Source organism: Balaenoptera borealis (genome assembly GCF_965194805.1).
Source record: "Balaenoptera borealis genome assembly, chromosome: 18".
Classification (NCBI taxonomy): Eukaryota; Metazoa; Chordata; class Mammalia; order Artiodactyla; family Balaenopteridae; genus Balaenoptera; species Balaenoptera borealis.
In genome coordinates, this window is record NC_138877.1 from 4501811 (window position 1) to 4520571 (window position 18761).

At 42.8% G+C, this 18761-nt stretch overlaps 1 protein-coding gene across 3 annotated transcripts in view; it reads left to right on the forward strand.

Annotated features, from left to right (window-relative positions):
- LOC309615431 (phospholipid-transporting ATPase IB) overlaps nucleotides 1-18761 on the forward strand; it is a 537980-nt gene that overhangs the window by 140771 nt on the left and 378448 nt on the right. For all 3 annotated transcript variants that reach the window (XM_082365034.1, XM_082365032.1, XM_082365033.1), the window contains exons 12-19: nucleotides 775-902; nucleotides 1732-1809; nucleotides 4565-4653; nucleotides 9649-9693; nucleotides 11815-11890; nucleotides 14324-14429; nucleotides 14781-14863; nucleotides 18651-18700. In XM_082365034.1, the coding sequence (XP_082221160.1) occupies nucleotides 775-902; nucleotides 1732-1809; nucleotides 4565-4653; nucleotides 9649-9693; nucleotides 11815-11890; nucleotides 14324-14429; nucleotides 14781-14863; nucleotides 18651-18700 (655 nt within the window). The remainder of the gene's footprint in view (nucleotides 1-774; nucleotides 903-1731; nucleotides 1810-4564; nucleotides 4654-9648; nucleotides 9694-11814; nucleotides 11891-14323; nucleotides 14430-14780; nucleotides 14864-18650; nucleotides 18701-18761) is intronic.

Here is an 18761-nt window from a genome sequence, read left to right on the forward strand (position 1 = left end):
GGGGTCATTTTATATTCAGATGATTTTTTAAAAAATTTTATTTTATTTTTGGCTGCATTGGGTCTTCATTGCTGAGCGTGGGCTTTCTCTAGTTATGGCGAGCGGGGGCTACTCTTTGTTGCGGTGCGTGGGCTTCTCGTTGCGGTGGCTTCTCTTGTTGCGGAGCATGGGCTCTAGGCTCACGGGCTTCAGTAGTTGTGGTTCACGGCCTTAGTTGCTCCACGGCATGTGGGATCTTCCCGGACCAGGGCTCGAACCCACGTCCCCTGCATTGGCAGGCGGATTCTTAACCCCTGCGCCACCAGGGACGTCCCCTGTCCTTTTTTCTGCATCCTTTTTGGTTAGCTGCCCTCTCTCTATCCTCCAGGACTTGTCTGACGCCTCTGTTCTTCTGGGTGGCCTTCGGTGACTGGGCCTCCGCATCAGAACCCTCGTGCCTTGGTTTCCTCAGTGCCCTGTGAAGGCCTTGTTAGTCCGTGTACCCTGCTGCACGGTCACGTTGCGGGGATGCTTGCTTCCGCCCACTCCCCTACCCCGCGGCCTCCTCTTGGAAGCCAGCTCTCTGTTGGAAGGAATTGTGGCATCACAGTCTCTGTATCCACAGTTCATGCCGCAGAGTAGGTGCTCAGTGACTATTTTAACTTGAATCTCTAAATGTATACTTAAGCCAGTAAACTTTTTTGGGAACATCTTTCAGAAAAATTCAAACATCATAAAGTACAAGGAAACTGAACAGAGACTCAGCTATGCAGATATTCTGGTTTTCTTCCACAGACACGAGCTCAGACAATTTTGGATATAACTTGTTGACGTTCATCATCTTGTACAACAATCTGATTCCCATCAGCCTGCTGGTGACCCTCGAGGTTGTGAAGTACACACAAGCCCTCTTCATAAACTGGGTGAGTATCACACCTGGCTGGAAGCTGAGGTGCTGGGGACGTGTCAGCTGCCGTTTCCTAATACCCTCTTGGAGCCTCAGTGATGGAATTGGGCTCCCGGAAAAGGAAGAACGTCGTTGATTTACGATTCAGTCTGGGAGTTTAACTGCCTAGAGAATGGGCAAGGGTGTCCCTGAGCCAGTGGTATCTGTGACTAGTCACGTAACATCTTATCTTCTCGGGCTGTGAAGTGGGCAGGGCAGGGGCTCTCACGAGCATCAGTGGAAAAATGGAACAGAATGTGTAGCAGGTGCCTGTCTTCTGGTGAGGGGGGATGAAGCGGCTGCAGCTCTTCATGCTTTAAAGTCTCCTTAGTGCTGAAGTAGCGTTCTCTTAGGTGTGTCTACTTAAGTGTCCCCTACCTGTCAAAATTCATGGTGACAGTAAATTTGGATTCTGTTGCAAGAGTCGAGGTGGAATTTTCAAGGAACTGCCATGGCCATTAAGCACCAGACCTCAGCAGCCAGTATTTGGAGACCAGACACTTTGATGTGCACTTTTTATTTGAGCTTCACAACAATCCTGTGAATGAGGTATTAGCTAAACTCAGGAGTATGAGTTAGTCTAGGTCAGGAGAGATGATCATCTTGAAGCCAAATCCTCTAGATATAAATAAATACCATGTTTTCCTCTGTATCTCAGTGTTTCTCTACACTAATAGACACTGTATTTTCACCTCCAGATTAAAAACTAACATTTATATTGAGTTATATGTTTTTAGTTTCTTCTTAATCTAAATGAGGAATCGATGGTACATTATTTCTGAAGTGTCCCCCCTTCTCTCTCTCAGGACACAGATATGTATTATCTAGGAAATGACACTCCTGCCATGGCCAGGACGTCAAACCTTAATGAAGAGCTTGGGCAGGTGAGCGCCTCTTTGGGGACTTTGGGAACCGTGTATGAACACGGTGGCAGACAAATGTTGGAAGAACCATGGAGAGATTTTGCAAAAATAATTCTCCATGAAGGTGGTTTTGATGTCTAAAAGAGCTCTGTAGTACTTGGAGGTATTATTAAATACAAATGTTAATTGATCTTGACTTACTTTTTGAGGCATGGGTATATCTTATCACCTGGAAGAAGGTACCTGCGACAAATTTAGTGCAAAAAATACAGTACAACCTTACTTTGGACTCTTAAAATTGTTAATCAGGGGCAAGTAAAGGGAAAATAATGGTTAAGATCCTCGGATATTGGGTAACCTTACAAAATATGTGAGGGCTGATTTGAAGGGCATAAATCCATACACTCTCTCACGTGTTCCAGGTTTTATCTCTGGAATATTTCAGGGAACCGGTTTCTTTCCCACCATCACCCTTAAACCCCTACTGCCTTTACTGATGCATTATGTCTTCATCTTCTGTTGAAATCACTGCAAGGAATACCTCTTTTGAATGCATTGCAATTACAGATTATAATTTCACCTTATAAATCTTATATGCACCTCCCAACAACCCCATGAGGTGAGTGAGGTTATGTATCAGATGAAATTTACCTCCTATTTGAAGCCTTCTCCAGACTTCCAGGAAAGTTAATTTCTCTCTCTTCAGTGTTTCCATAACAATTTTTCCAAACATAAATACAGTAAAGTAAGAGGTGTAGTAGTAATACATGTCCATTTCCATCCTGGGACTTTTGAGCCCATTCAAGGGTGTGGATGTGCCTGAGACACGGTCTTTGGTCGCCTCTGTCATTTTAGCACAATGCTTAGTATAACTGTGTTCTCAGATGCCGTTGAACTGGACCTGGATGATTGAAGGATTCAACGTATTCAAGCACCCAGGATGAAATAGTTCATCCTAATTGGGAACAGGGAAAGTTTGCATGGGGGAGTTAGTTTTGAGTTGGAATTTAAAGGATAACTTAATGTTCAATAGACACAAGGATAGAAAATGCTAATAATTCCTTATTATAAAATTGGTATTTTAAAATATTTTGATATAATCTTTAAAATTTTAAGAAAGAGGCAGAAAGAAATACTGCTTTTTTTTTTTTAAATGATTGACAGTTTCTTTTTTAAATTTATTTATTTATTTATTTTTGTCTGTGTTGGGTCTTCGTTTCTGTGCGAGGGCTTTCTCTATTTGCGGCAAGCGGGGGCCACTCTTCATCGCAGTGCGCGGGCCTCTCACTGTCGCGGCCTCTCTTGTTGCGGAGCACAGGCTCCAGACGCGCAGGCTCAGTAGTTGTGGTGCACGGGCCCAGCTGCTCCGCGGCATGTGGGATCTTCCCAGACCAGGGCTCGAACCCGTGTCCCCTGCATTGGCAGGCAGATTCTCAACCACTGCGCCACCAGGGAAGCCCAAGAAATACTGCTTATTGAAAGGCTGATCCTACTGAACTTTTTGTACCCCTAGACTTACTGCATATAAAACTTATATAAAAACTTATTATTTATAGTTAAAGTGTTCATTACCCATAGTGTACTGATTTCATATTTCTAGGTACTATTTGACTTCTTTAGGATCATTAATAATCTTTCTTTACTTAAAGGGCCTTGAATTGCTTTAAAAATAATTCTCAGTGTATTTGCTTATATTGTATCAGTAAGAAAAAGTACAGTACACAATTCATGTTATTAATCCCTCTTCTACAAAACAGTGCAACGTGGCTTCCCTAGAACAGTTCTTGGGGATCACTGGAGTCTATCTCACATCCTGCCGCGATCATGACCCCTCTTTAGAAAATGCCTGAGAAACTGGAATCTTTCCTGGAGACAATTCTGTTGATTACTCCCTCTCACCAATCCATGATGTAATTTCCCAGAAAGTTACACATAGAATGATGTTACTTATCTTCTGGCCAATCCTTTTATTTCATAGACATGGAAATTGAGTCCAAGTAAGGTGAGGTGACTTTTCCTGAGCCCACATGGCTGGTTAGTATCCAGAGCCTGACCTGGACTCTCTTCCCTTGTGGTCCTGAGTCCCTTCTCCCCCTCCCCTTCACAGCATCCACTCGGGAGGACAGAACTCACACGGCACACGTGCATTTGGGTTCATCTCTTTTGCAGTCAGTTAATCATGTCAAAATGGTTTGCTTATTAACCTCCACAGGAATTTCTCTTTTCACCTTTGTATATTGAGAGCTTAGTGTGTTAAATGTGTAAAACTTTGTACCTTGGAAAGTTATATAATCTGTAGCAGTTCCAAGCTGCCTTCATGTAACCTCACTGTGATGGTGATCGAGAGGCTTTGTGTTTGTTCCGTGCTGTTTCAGGATATGCCTTCTTAGTCCAACTAGGGGATGGAGTCTGAGAAAGAAATATATTGTGGTTGCCGAAGTCTGAGCTTGTTGTCTTGACATATTGGACACAAGAACGAATTCTGTATAAGTGTCATTGAGATGCCTAGTGGCAGGACTTAGTGCTTACAGATCTGAAATGGATCTAGAGCTGTTACTGAAGCCTCCTTTGTACATTTCCACACAATTGGACTCTAGAATTGGTTATTGAAATGGTTTTTAAGTGGCCTAAGCATTAAAATATATTAATTTTATAATAATACAAAGGGAATTTACCTTTGAAAACTAATACAGATTTTGAAAAACACAGAAGAAAAGACTTCATTTGTTGGTCTCTTACATTCTTGGTGTATGTTTTTTCCTTTTCTCTGATTCAGGTAAAATACCTGTTTTCTGACAAAACTGGAACTCTTACATGCAATATCATGAATTTCAAGAAGTGTAGCATTGCTGGGGTAACCTATGGGTGAGTGTCTTGATCACTTTCTCAAAATTTTATTTGTATTCTTCCAACAAAATAAGTTTATTTTTAGCTGCTTAGTCAAATACCTTGACTTTCTGATACTTTGAAAGGACATTTATAAGGGATTTAGATGTGTAATTACTGCTGATGGTGTTTAAAACTGAATGGGTCCCAATTTAGACCAGTTAAAACATGGTTTATTTCTGCAAATACTAACCTAGTGAGAAATCTCAAGGAATCTATAAATTTATATTTCTAATCTAATAATTATACATTTCTTACTCATGTTTTGATCTGAATACCTTTTTTTTTTTAAATTGAGGTATAATAGACATGTAAAGTTATATTAGTTTTAGGTGTACAACATAATGATTTGATATTTGTATATATTGCAAAATAATCACCACAGTAAATCTGGTTAACTTGTCAGCATACATAATTAGAAATTCTTCTTTTCTTGTGATGGAATTTTTAAGATTTACCCTCCTGGCAATTTTCAAGTTTGCAATAGAGCATTTTTAAAAAAAATTTTAACAGTTTTTTTTTTAAATTATAAATGTATTTATTTATTTATTTTTGGCTGCGTTGGGTCTTTGTTGCTGTATGTGGGCTTTCTCTAGTTGCGGCGAGCGGGGGCAACTCTTCGTTGCAGTGCACGGGCTTCTCATTGCGGTGGCTTCTCTTGTTGCAGAGCGTGGGCTCTAGGCAATGGGCTTCAGTAGTGGTGGCACGCGGGCTCAGTAGTTGTAGCTCGTGGGCTCTAGAGCACAAGCTCAATAGTTGTGGGTCACGGGCTTAGTTACTCCACAGCATGTGGGATCTTCTCGGACCAGGGCTCGAACCCGTGTCCCCTGCGTTGGCAGGCGGATTCTTAACCACTGTGCCACCAGGGAAGTCCCTGTAATAGACCATTATTGACTATAGTCACCATGCTGTATGTTACATCCCCATGCCTTATTTATTTTATACCTGGAAGTTTGTACCTTTTGACCCCCTTCACCCATTTCACCCACCCTGTGTCCCTGCATCTGGCAATTACCAATCTGTTTTCTTTATCTTTGAGCTTGTTTTTTTTTGTTTGTTTTTAGATTCTACATATAAGTGAAATCATACAGTATTTGTCTTTCTCTGTCTGACTTATTTCCTTAGCATAATGCCCTCAAGGTCCATCCATGTTGTTGAAAATGGCAAGGTTTCATTCTTTTTTATGGCTGAATAGTATTCCATTGCATATATACCATTTTCTTTATTCATTCACTCATCGATGGACACTCAGGTTGTTTCCATGTCTTGGCTATTGTAAATAATGTTGCAGTGGACATGGGGGTGCATATATATCTTTTAGAGATACTGTTTTTGTTTTCTTCAGATATATACCCAGAAGTAGAATTGGTGGGTCATATGATAGTTCTATTTTTAATTTTTGAGGAAGCGCCATACTGTTTTCCATAGTGGCTGTACCAATTTACATTCCCACCAACAGTGCACAAGGGTTCTCTTTTCTCCACATCCTTGTCAACATTTATTTCTTGTTTTTTTTTTTTGGTAATAGCCATTCTAACAGGTGTGAGGTTTTGATTTGAATTTCCCTGATGATCAGTGATGTTGAGCACCTTTTCATGTACCTGTTGGCCTGCTCTATATGTTCTTTGGAAAAATGTCTATTCAGAACCTCTGCCCATTTTTAAATTGGATTTTTTTTTTGCTATTGAGTTGTATGAGTTCTTTATGTATTTTAGATATTAACCCCTTATCAGCTTTATAATTTCTAATTTATAATGGGAGCAAATATTTTCTCCCATTTGGTGGGTTGCCTTTTCATTTTGTTGATGGTTTCCTGTGCTGTGCAGAAGCTTTTTAGTTTGATGTGGTCCCACTTATTTATTTTTACTTTGCTTTTGGTGTCAGATCCAAAAAGTCATCACCAAGACCAATATCAAGGAGCTTATCACCTATGTATTCTTCTAGGAGTTTGACGGTTTCAGCTCTTACATTCAAGTCTTTAATCCATTTTGAGTTAGTTTTTGTGTATGGTGTAAGATAATAGTACAGTTTCATTCTTTTGCATGTGGTTGTCCAGTTTTCCCAACACCATTTATTGAAGAGACTGTCCTTTCCCATTGTATATTCTTGGCTCCTTTGTCATAAATTAATTGATCATATATGCATGGGTTTGTTTCTGGGCTCGTAGTTCTGTTCCATAGACCTATGTATCTGTTGTTATTCCAGTACCATACTGTTTGGACTACTATAGCTTTGTAATATAGTTTTAAATTAGGGCACATGATGCATCCAGCTATGTTCTTATTTCTCAAGATTGTTTTGGCAAATCGGCCTCTTTTGTGGGTCTGTATACATTTTAGGATTGTTTATTCTATTTCTGTGAAAAGTGCCATTGGAATTTTGATACGGATTGCATTGAGTCTGTAGATTGCTTTGGGTAGTATGGACGTTATAGCATTATTAATTCTTCCAATCCATGAGCATGGAATATCTTTCCATTTACTTGTGTCTTTTAAAACTTAACGTATTACAGTTTTCAGTGTATAGGTCTTTAATCTCCTTGGTTGAATTTATTCCTAGGTATTTTATTCTTTTTGATGCAGTTGTAAATGGGATTTTAAAAAATTATTTATTTATTTATTTATTTTTATTTTTGGCTGCGTTGGGTCTTTGTTGCTACACGCAGGCTTTCTCTACTTGCAGAGAGAGGTGGCTACTCTCAGTTGCAGTGTGTGGGCTTCTCATTGTGGTGGCTTCTCTTGTTGTGGAGCACAGGCTCTAGGCTCACAGGTTTCAGTAGTTGTGGCTCACAGGCTCTAGAGTGCAGGCTCAGTAGTTGTGGCACACGGGCTTAGTTGTTCTGCGGCATGTGCGATCTTCCTGGACCAGGGTTCAAACCCGTGTCCCTTGCATTGGCAAGCGGATCCTTAACCACTGCACCACCAGGGAAGCCCTATAAATGGGATTTTTAAAAAAAAATTTTCTCTCTGTTAATTCTTTACTAATATATAGAAATGCAACAGATTTTTGTATATTGATTTTATATCCTGCAACTTTACTGAATTTGTTTAGTTCTAACAGATTGTTGGTGGAATCTTTTAGGATTTTCTATATATAATACCATGTCATCTGCAAATAGTGACAGTTTTACTTCTTCCTTTCCTATTTAGATGCCTTTTACTTCTTTTTCTTTCCTAATTGCTCTGTCTAGGACTTCTAATACTATGTTGAAAAAAAATGTAACAAGAGTGGGCATCTTTGTCTTGTTCCTGGTCTTAGAGGAAAATCTTTCAGTTTTTCACTGTTGAGTATAACGTTAACTGTGGGCTTGTCATATATGGTCTTTATTGTATTGGGGTACATTTCCTCTATACCCATTTTGCTGAGAGTATTTTTTTTTATCATACATGAATGTTGAATTTTATCATGATTTTTCTGCATCTGTTGAGGTGATTATATGATTTTATCCTTCATTTAGTTAATGTGGTGTTGTCATATTGATTTGCAGACATTAAATCAATCTTGCATCCCTGGAATAAATCCCACTTGATCATTGTGTATGATCCTTTCAGTGTATTGTTGAATTTGGTTTGCTAATATCTTGCTGAGGATTTTTGTATCTATGTTCTTCAGATATATTGACCTGTAGTTTTCTTTTCTTGTGGTGTTCTTTCTGGTTCTGGTATCGGGGCAATGCTGGCCTTGGAAAATGAGTTGGAAGTGTTCCCCCCTCTTCTGTTTTTTGGAAGAGGTTGAAAATGATTGGTATTAATTCTTCTTTGAATGTTTGGTAGAATTTGCTAGTGAAGGCTTCTGGTCCCAGACTTTTGTTGGGAGGTTTTTGATTACTGATTCAATCTCTTTACTAGTAATCAGTATGTTCAGATTTTCTGTTTCTTCATGATTCAGTCTTGGTAGGTTGTATGTTACTAGGAATTTATCTGTTTCTTCTAGGCTGTCAAACTTGTTGGCGTATAATTGTTCATAGTCTCTTACGATCCTTTTATTTCTGTGGTGTCAGTTGTAATGTCTTCTCTTTCATTTCTGATTGAGTCCTCTCTTTTTTCTTGGTGAGTCTAGCTAAAGGTTTCTTAACTTTTTCTTTTTTATATATAAATTTATTTATTTATTTTTGGCTGCATTGGGTCTTTGTTGCTGCGTGCAGGCTTTCTCTAGTTGTGGTAAGCAGGGGCTACTCTTCGTTGCAGTGCGCGGGCTTCTCATTGCTGTGGCTTCTCCCGTTGTGGAGCTCGGACTCTAGGCCTTGCGGGCTCTAGAGTGCAGGCTCAGCAGTTGTGGCACACGGGCTTAGTTGCTCTGTGGCATGTGGGATCTTCCTGGACCAGGGCTCGAACCTGTGTCCCCTGCATTGGCAGGTGGATTCTTATCCACTGAGCCACTAGGGAAGTCCCAAGTGCTCTTAACTTTATCTTTTGAAGAACCAGCTTTTAGTTTCATAGTTTTTTTTTTTTTTCTATTGACTTTTGAGTCTCTTTAATTTATTTCTGCTTTAATCTTTATTTCCTTCCTTCTAACTTTGAGTTTCATTTGTTCTTTTCTAGTTCTTTTAGATATAATGTTAGGTTGTTTATTTGAGATTTTTTTTTGTTTCTTGAGGTAGGCATTTATTGCTATGGACTTCTCAGAACTGCTTTTGCTGCATCCTGTAAGTTTTGGTATGTTGTATTTCCATTTTCATTTGTGTCTAGGTATTTTTTGATTACATGTTTGATTTCTTCATTGATCCGATCCATTGGTTGCTCAGTCACATGTTGTCTAATCTACACATATTTGTGAGTCTTCCATTTTTTGGTAATTGAGTTCCAGTTTCATACCCTTGTGGTAGGAAAAGATGCTTGGTATTTCAATCTTCTTGAATTTACTAAGACTTGTTTGGGGCCTAACGTATGATCTATGCTGGAGTTTGTTCTTTGTGTGAATACCTGTGTTTTTGATCACAGTTTTGTAACCATTATCTTTCTCTCTCTCTGTCAGTCATTTTCCAGAATTGACAAGGGAACCATCATCAGATGATTTCTGGTAAGTAGATTTTAACAGTTCTTGACACTTTAGTGGGAAAGGCTTTGGAACAATTTTATATTGGCACTTCTCACTTGAATATTTTGAAAATAAAAGTTGCATATATGTTATTTCAAGAGAGAACCAGAATAAAATTGAAACATGAATATGGTTTTAAAAGCCTAGTGGTACTACAAGACTTTAACAAAAATATCCAGCTATCGGTCTGATATATCCACTCACTTTCCACTTCTTAGAATAATATCTTCAAGGTTGTACCATACATGTTGTAGCATGTATCCGAATTTCATTTCTTTTAAAGGCTGAGTAATATTCCATATATGTATATACCACATTTTGTTTATTAATTCATCTGTTGATGGGCATTTGGGTTATTTCCATCTTTTGGCTATTGTGAATAATGCTTCTATGAACATTGATGTACAGGTATCTGAGTTTCTGCTCTTATATATTTTGGGATTATGCCTGAAAGTGGAATTGCTGGGTCATGTGGTAATTCCATGTTTAACTTTTTGAGGAACCACCAAACTATTTTTCATAGCAGTTCTACCATTTTACATTCCCGCTGGTAATGCACAATTTCCCCAGATCCTAATAACACTTGTTTATTTCTGTTTGTCTTTTATATATATAGTAGCCATCCCAATGGCTGTGAAGTGGTATCTCATTTGTCTTTTTTATGTATATAATAGCCATCCCAGTGGCTGTGAATTGTGGTTTTGATTTGCATTTCCTTTAAGACTAGTGGTGTTGTCTGCTAACGTTTTAAGATTTTTACACTAAGAAAGCTGATTGCTGGGGCCATGTATGTAGGGGGGACAGTGTGGTTGATGATTGTCTGTCTTCCCTGTGGAATGATCAGCCAGGACTGTTTTATTAGAGGATCTCTGACGTCAGCATCTGTGTGTCTTTCTTTTGAGCCGATCAGTCATCTTCTCGCAAGAAGACCTCTCCAGTTTCCTGCCAAGGGCTGTAAATCTGGCTGAAGCTGTTATGGGAGCTGAGTGGAGGCAGAGGGTTGTTGATCATACCTTTCAATGTATACAGTGTTTCACTTAAAACTGCGGTTTAGGGAGGATGCTTTATCCTACCCACCTGTGTGCTCAGTGTTTCTGGGTCCAGGGCTGCTCTGGTTTCGTCTCTCTGGAGGATAGACCTTCATTTCGTTCTGGGTGCAGAGGTTCAGGTGCCTGTACCTGGGATGAGGGAGGTTTCTCGCAGACTGAGTCTTGCTCAGGTGGATTTGGAGTCTGCCCTGTTTTCCACCTTCCCTTTATCTCACAGGTACCTCGTGCTGCCTCGTCCTCAGCTTTCACCAGCGTTCTGCTGGGGGCAGCAGCTTGCATTTTCGGTGCTTCCCCTTGCAAGCTGTTGGTTTCTGTTTTCTCTGCTGCACTAAACTCTGATATCTACTCAGCGTTCAGATTGACATCAGCTCTGCTGTCATCTTGTCTTCCCTTGTCTTTGTCCTGAAGACAGGGTTTCAGGAAGGGGCGAAGAAGGGAGTGTACTCGGCCCTTCGCGTCTCTTCAGTGTGACGGCGCAGAGCCATCATGTCACGTTTCCTTGTTTGTAATTATTTGCCCCCTTTTTCTCTTTCATATACAAGCTCTGGCCATGAATGGCTGCACAGATACATTGCCACAGTTCCTCTTATTTTACGTGCTTGGAGCGGGCACTCTGGGGAGTTCTCCCTGGTAGATGCAGAGACCAACAGAAATGATAAAGTCATTGATGGTGGGGCTGACTGGGGCCGCGCGTGTCACCCGGCATCACGAGAGAGGGTTGTCCCACGTGTCGCCAGCCTGGGGAAAGATGAGAATTCGAAGTCTGAAGTACGGTTTCTACTGAATGCATATCAGTTTTGCACCATCGTAAAGTTGAAAAAGTGTAAAGTCGAAACATCGTAAGTCAGGGACCATCTGTATTTTGTTTATAGTCGGGTTAAAGATTTACTGCCTTGAGGTTTGAAATCATAGCCAGTATTTCAAATCTTTAAAAGTTTGATACAAAGTTATAGGCTTTTTAGGTGTGGTTCTTCCTGAAGACAGATTCTTACTAGGTGTGAGTTATCTTGAAGGAACTTTTGAGCTGAGTAAGTATCTTCTGTTCTCTCTTCAGCCGGATACCTCCTCCGCCTAGTGACTCGTGTGACTTTGATGACCCCAGGCTCTTGAAGAACATTGAGGATCATCATGTAAGGCTACCGTTTGCTTCTAGAACTTTATTTTATTTTTTCTTTTTGTATGTTTATTGGCGTATAGTGGATTTACAATATGTTATGTTAGTTTCAGATGTACAGCAAACTGTATCAGTTACACATATACACGTATCCACTCCTTTTCAGATTCTTTTCCCATGTAGGTTATTACAGAGTACTGAGTAGAGTTCCCTGTGCTATAAAGTAGGTCCTTGTTAGTTATCTTTTTTATATATAGTAGTGTGTAGAGATTATCATACTAAGTGAAGTAAGTCAGACAAAGAACAACATATGGTGCCACTTATATGTGGAATCTAATAAAAAACGATACACATGAACTTATCTACAAAAAAGAAGCAGACGCACAGATCTTGAAATCAAATTTATGGTTACCAAGAGGAAACACGGGGCAAAGTGATAAATTAGGAGATTGGGATTAACATATACATGCTTCTAGGACTTTAAATAACTTGTGATGCACTTTCATTTATGTATGTGTGTAATGTCTTGAAAGTTGCCAGTTTGGAGTCTGGGGAAGAGATGTGACCTCGCTTATATAGTGTTAGTGCTTTAGGGATGTGATCAATTTGTGGTGAACACGTTGCATAACTTAATTTAAAGCCAAATTAAATATGTGGTGAAGTTATAAAGTAGCACATCACGATCAAGATGAGTCTTACCATAGAATTCTCTAACATTTCAGATTTCTTTTGCTTTGTAAGGTTTCTGCAATACTGGTTCTTTGTAGTTGTGAATCTAAGAGGTCATGCATTTTGAAAAGTAATTACAGTATCCTTTGGCTAGGATAATTTAGGAAACAAAAGTAAGATATAGCAACACGTTGCATTTACAGCATCCTACTATGTGCTAGGCATTTGAAGTATATTTCCTTTAGCACCCGAGTCACCCCAGAGAGGTGATGGGAAGTTGCATAGAAAGATTGACTTGGCCAAGAGTTACCTGGCAAACAGATGTAGAAATGAGAGTCAGGACCTTGGTCTTTTCACTTCTTAACTGTGATGTCACATTCTGAACTATTGTAACAGACCAGGGTTTATTGCCGGTTCATCTGAATTCATTTTTGTTCTAAAGGCTATTCTGAAAAACACTAACTTAGAAAAGTATTCAGTGATCAAAGCGTTTCACAACCAGTTTAAGCTGTATACATTAGACCTAATATGACTCTTTCCTGAAAAACATTTTACTTTTAAAATTAGGTAAACTCAAGCAACATTAAAACTTGATTTTTCCCAACTTCTGTGAAGAGATAGATATACTTAAAACTTTCTCTGAATTTTCAGTGAGAAAATCTCCTTTTCTCTATTTCAGTTAGTCCCTATTTGTTGATGCTAAAACTTTGCCAGCAGTGGTTCTGAGATGGGAGTGTGGAAGGCACCCATGCTCCCGGGCTGGGGTGCAGGGCCTCGGCCCCGGTGATTCTGACCAAGTGGTCCCAGACCTCACAGAGGATGCTGCTGAAGGCCGTGTTCTGTGTCACGGTCACAGACACTGACACTGTCCTTTCCTGTATTTGACCTTAGGGGTAGACACAGCTACTAGGGTAGAGCAAGCAGAGGAAGGCATCTCAGAAGAACCGTCTCTGGAGAAGGGTAGTTTTCATTAAGGATGTCAAAGAAACAAGCACCCCGTGAGGACTTGCTTTCTGCAAGAGGACTCAAGCATCCTCAAATAGTATTTAGGTTGAGGGTAATAATGCGGGTGGGTGACTGAAATGGTCTGTTTGCGCTGGGATGGTGGAAGGGCAAGGAGAAAGTGCAGGGTGACAGACAGGCTTGGCAGGTGGCTCCGAGTCTAGTTTCCTGAAGTTTGTTTTCCTGCCATAGATCGCTAGGTGCCAAAGCAGCAGAGGAGGTGAGAAGAGCTAGTCCCACGGAATCCCAGTGTTGTCTTAGGAACAGCAGCAAACAATTTAGACTGTGAAACAGCAAACTGATCAAATAAGAGACCCCCATTCACTTAGCAGACAGTTTGAGGGCCCGGTTTACATCAGACACCTTGCCAGGTAGTAGAGGAAGAGACCGCGTTCCGAGACGGGGTGTTAACAGGCTTCTCGATGGCGCAACTGGTAAACCGAAGCCCCGAGGACGCGCGAATAGAGGGACTGGCCGACAGCAGGGGTGGGACGGCCATGGGCCAGCGGGAAAGGACGAGCTCTGTTTGAAGAGCTGTAGACAGAGTGGCTGGTGGAGGGTTCAGGCTTGGGGTGGGGGGCGAGTGGCAGCAGATGGGCCAGATGGCAAGCAGGTGCTGGGTCCTGGGGCACCTGGGGTCCGCGCTGGGGCTCCCGACCTCTGTTCTCACGGGAGCAGGAAGGCATCCAGGATTCTGAGCGGGAGGGTGCCTTGAACCTGACTCTGGTGTACGTCAGTGGTGTCCCGACAGTCGGGTGACCTCGGCTCCCGTTTGCAGCCCACAGCCTCCTGCATCCAGGAGTTCCTCACCCTCCTGGCCGTGTGCCACACCGTGGTCCCCGAGAAGGACAGAGACAACATTATCTACCAGGCCTCCTCCCCAGGTGAGGCGTCTTGGCTGGGTGTGCCCTGCTGCCCCTTCTCTGGGGACCTGGGTGTTTGGAGGTGACGCGGCCCCGCAAAGCGCCCACTGTGTGCCCCTGGTCTCACGCTGGCTGCAGAGTGCCCGGGGGACTAGTTCCAGGGCCGTGGCTTCTCCTCTGATGGAAAGCGCTCCTTTCGGGGTCCTGGTGGGGGGGAGAGTAAGTGAGCGCCTTCTCGATCCTTGGTCTTTACTGCACGAAAGGCCAGGCCTCTGTCGCGTGGATCTAGTTCACGTGAAAGATAACACGTGCTAAACAGAATCCTGTCATTCCCGGAGACTAGTCAACGCCTCATCAATTCTTTATTGACAGATGAAGCTGCTTTGGTGAAAGGGGCTCGGAAGCTGGGCTTCGTCTTCACAGCCAGAACACCCTACTCTGTCATCATAGAGGCCGTAAGTGACACCCCAGGGCACCACCGGATGCTCTCGGTCACCCGCTTTTTGGAAGACTGTATGTTAGAAATAGCACATCTATTGTGCATATGAGAGCCGAGTTTTTTGTTTGTTTTTTCTCTGTGAGAAACGAGGTGTGTTGAGAAGTGATACGTCGTGGGGTTCTGTCGCCTGTGTTGTGTGGTGCTTTTGCGTCATCTTTGTCTCTTAAAGGCGCTGTCCGCAGTCTTCCATCCACTGACGTGGAATAACGTGCAGTAAAGCACTCGGGAAGCCTGCTTCTTGGTCCTGTAGTTGTTGGGAAAAGCTCCACAGTCTCCTGTCTTCGCGGGCGGGTCTGCGTCTGTCTCCCTGAAGCCCTCGGTCGCTGGCTCTGGTCTCCTGGGCTGGCAGAGGAGGGAGTTGGCACTTAAGATCTTTTTTTTTTTTTTTTAATTGGGTTTTTCCCCCCTGAAATCAAGAAGTTTATTTTATGATTTTTTTGAGTTTCCCTCTCAAGGAGCCAGAGGGAGAAATCTGGGGAGAAGAGAAAGTTTAAATCAGGAATAAGGTCAAATAGGGATCCTTGGGGTGGCGGCAGGGACATGGGTGGGTGGGTGGGATGGGCGTTTTCTGTGATGAGAAGTTGGAGGGGCCGTGCTCACTGCTGTCTGGGTGGGTGAGGGTCTCAGGGCGAGCCCCCGCCCGCTCGCCCCTGTGCTGTTCCCACCCTCAGTTTGGGGAGGACTCACGGCTTTTTACAGCTCTTGGCGTTCTGCATCCTTAAATCCCTGGATCTCTTGAATGCATTCGAAGTTCACTTCCATCTGGTGTAATAAGTCGATATTGTTCCTGACCTGGCGGCAGTCTGTTCTTTCTTTTACTTACGTGCAAAACCTAAAAAATATCATACCGTGTACAGAGTGCCCATTTCTTGGCATTTTCAGTTTCTTTTTTATGGAGTACAGAGATCAGAGCATGTTTATTTGTACTTGATTTCAGCCAACACAGGGAATATAGCTCAGGGAAGCGTACAATCGCTACACGTTGGGACAGTGTACTGACAATATAGAGTTTCCTTCACGGAAGCTTCTCACCAGTGGTGCCGTCTTCACCTCCAGTTTGAGGAGATTTTGGCCTTCACGGCCAGGTTGCAGGTGTATGGCTGCTGTGTTTCTCTGCAGCCACGGGGATCGGGAGGGGCGCTGGAGTAAATAGACCATGTGATTAGATAAGATTTATAAGTAACAGTGACTTTACAAGTCCTCTTCAGCTGTGAATACTGGGGAATCCTCAACCCACAAGTCCTCCAGGTGGTTACCCGCTATTTACAAGAAGTGGCTTTACTGAGCATCATTCAGGTTACCCGCTACGTACAAGAAGTGGCTTTACTGAGCATCATTCAGGTTACCCGCTACGTACAAGAAGTGGCTTTACTGGTCATCATTCAGGTGACCCGCTACGTACAAGAAGTGGCTTTACTGAACATCATTCAGGTTACCCGCTACGTACAAGAAGTGGCTTTACTGAGCATCATTCAGGTTACCCGCTACGTACAAGAGTGGCTTTACTGAGCATCATTCGGGTTACCCGCTACGTACAAGAAGTGGCTTTACTGGTCATCATTCGGGTTACCCGCTACGTACAAGAAGTGGCTTTACTGGTCATCATTCGGGTTACCCGCTACGTACAAGAAGTGGCTTTACTGGTCATCATTCGGGTTACCCGCTACGTACAAGAAGTGGCTTTACTGGTCATCATTCGGGTTACCCGCTACGTACAAGAAGTGGCTTTACTGGTCATCATTCGGGTTACCCGCTACGTACAAGAAGTGGCTTTACTGGTCATCATTCGGGTTACCCGCTACGTACAAGAAGTGGCTTTACTGGTCATCATTCGGGTTACCCGCTACGTACAAGAAGTGGCTTTACTGGTCATCATTCGGGTTACCCGCTACGTACAAGAAGTGGCTTTACTGGTCATCATTCGGGTTACCCGCTACGTACAAGAAGTGGCTTTACTGGTCATCATTCGGGTTACCCGCTACGTACAAGAAGTGGCTTTACTGGTCATCATTCGGGTTACCCGCTACGTACAAGAAGTGGCTTTACTGGTCATCATTCGGGTTACCCGCTACGTACAAGAAGTGGCTTTACTGGTCATCATTCGGGTTACCCGCTACGTACAAGAAGTGGCTTTACTGGTCATCATTCGGGTTACCCGCTACGTACAAGAAGTGGCTTTACTGGTCATCATTCGGGTTACCCGCTACGTACAAGAAGTGGCTTTACTGGTCATCATTCGGGTTACCCGCTACGTACAAGAAGTGGCTTTACTGAGCATCATTCAGGTTACCCGCTACGTACAAGAAGTGGCTTTACTGGTCATCATTCAGGTTACCCGCTACGTACAAGAAGTGGCTTGGGACTTCCCTGGCAGTCCAGTGGTTAAGACTTTGCCTCCAGTGCAGGGTGAGCGGGTTCGATCCCTGGTCAGGGAGCTAAGATCCCACATGCCTCACAGCCAAAAAAAAAAAAAAGAAACCAAAACATAAAAAAAAAGAAGCAATATTGTAACAAATTCAATAAAGACTTAAGAAAAAAAAAATCAGATGCCAAAGTGCATACTCTAAAAAAAAAAAAGTGGCTTTACTGATCATCATTCAGTCTATGGGGGCCGTGAGGGTGTTGATGTGACATCGGTGCAGAGGCGGTGGGCTCCTGGTGGTCACGGCACTGGCGCCGAGGGGGTCGCAGCGGTGACTCTCTGGACGGGGACCTGGCAAAGCTGGGCCAGGCTGAGGGGGAAGGGAACTGGGGGTTGCAGAGAGAAGGGGGTAAAGGCTGACGGGGGCTGGGTTAAGGGGCCCATTCATTGTGTTTTAGGAAACGAAGGGGCGGGGCATTGTGGAGGGGACGGTGTGACTTGCCAGTGCTTCACGTGTGTCGACCACACACTTGGGGATCTGTGTGTTCCTTCGGTTATTATTTCTCTCATTCCCAGGGGACAAGGCAAAGGGCAGATTAGATTAAAAAGTTTGCAAATTGTGCACACATAATCTGGAATCTTCTGGAGAAAAATTAAGAATATTGACGCGCCAACTTTGAAGAACCCGAAGAAAAAAGACATTTGATGAATTGCCCTAAAATCTGGTGCAGAATTATACTCCTTTATTTCTAAATCCAAAATTGAAAAAGTTTTGAATTCCACGCTTTTCCCTCTAAATTTGGGATGTGGACATTTGGTAGGGAAACCTAATGGAACTTCCGTGCGGCCACTTCTGTTCTTTATGAATCTCACTTGGTGGGAATAGCCGTGCATCTTGCTGCAAAAAATCAGTGTGTTGTATCACAGGGTGTAGTGCCTGGGCCCCCTGGGGAGGTAGTGGCATATGGTGTGTGCACATACTTCTGCGAGATGTGTAAAATTCTGGATTCAGAAGCATAACTGGCCCCAGGTTTCGGATGGACCTGTGTAGCTTGTGTCCTTTATTTGTATGTCTTGGAAGTTACTGTGTCATCAGCGACTGTGACAGCCACTCCCGCTGGAGGAAAAGGAGACGCTTCCACCAGAAGGGGGAGCTATGGTCCCACCAGACTGACGGGGAAGACTACTTGGTGGAAGGCATCTGCAGGGGGAAGGATGGATGGATGGAGGGAGAGGGAGAGAGGGAGGGAACAGGAGGGGAGGGAGAGGAGGGGAGGGATTGGGGAGAGGCGTGTATAGAGAGGTTTATGATTGGGGAGCTGGTTGTTTTGAGATTTTAATACTTTGCACTTCAGGTAAGAGCCTGTTTTTCTTCCTCTAGATGGGACAGGAGGAGACATTTGGAATCCTTAATGTCCTGGAGTTTTCTAGGTATGTTTCTCTTTTGTGCACTTGAAATAAACTGTTCCTCTCTATCTATCTATCTATCTAC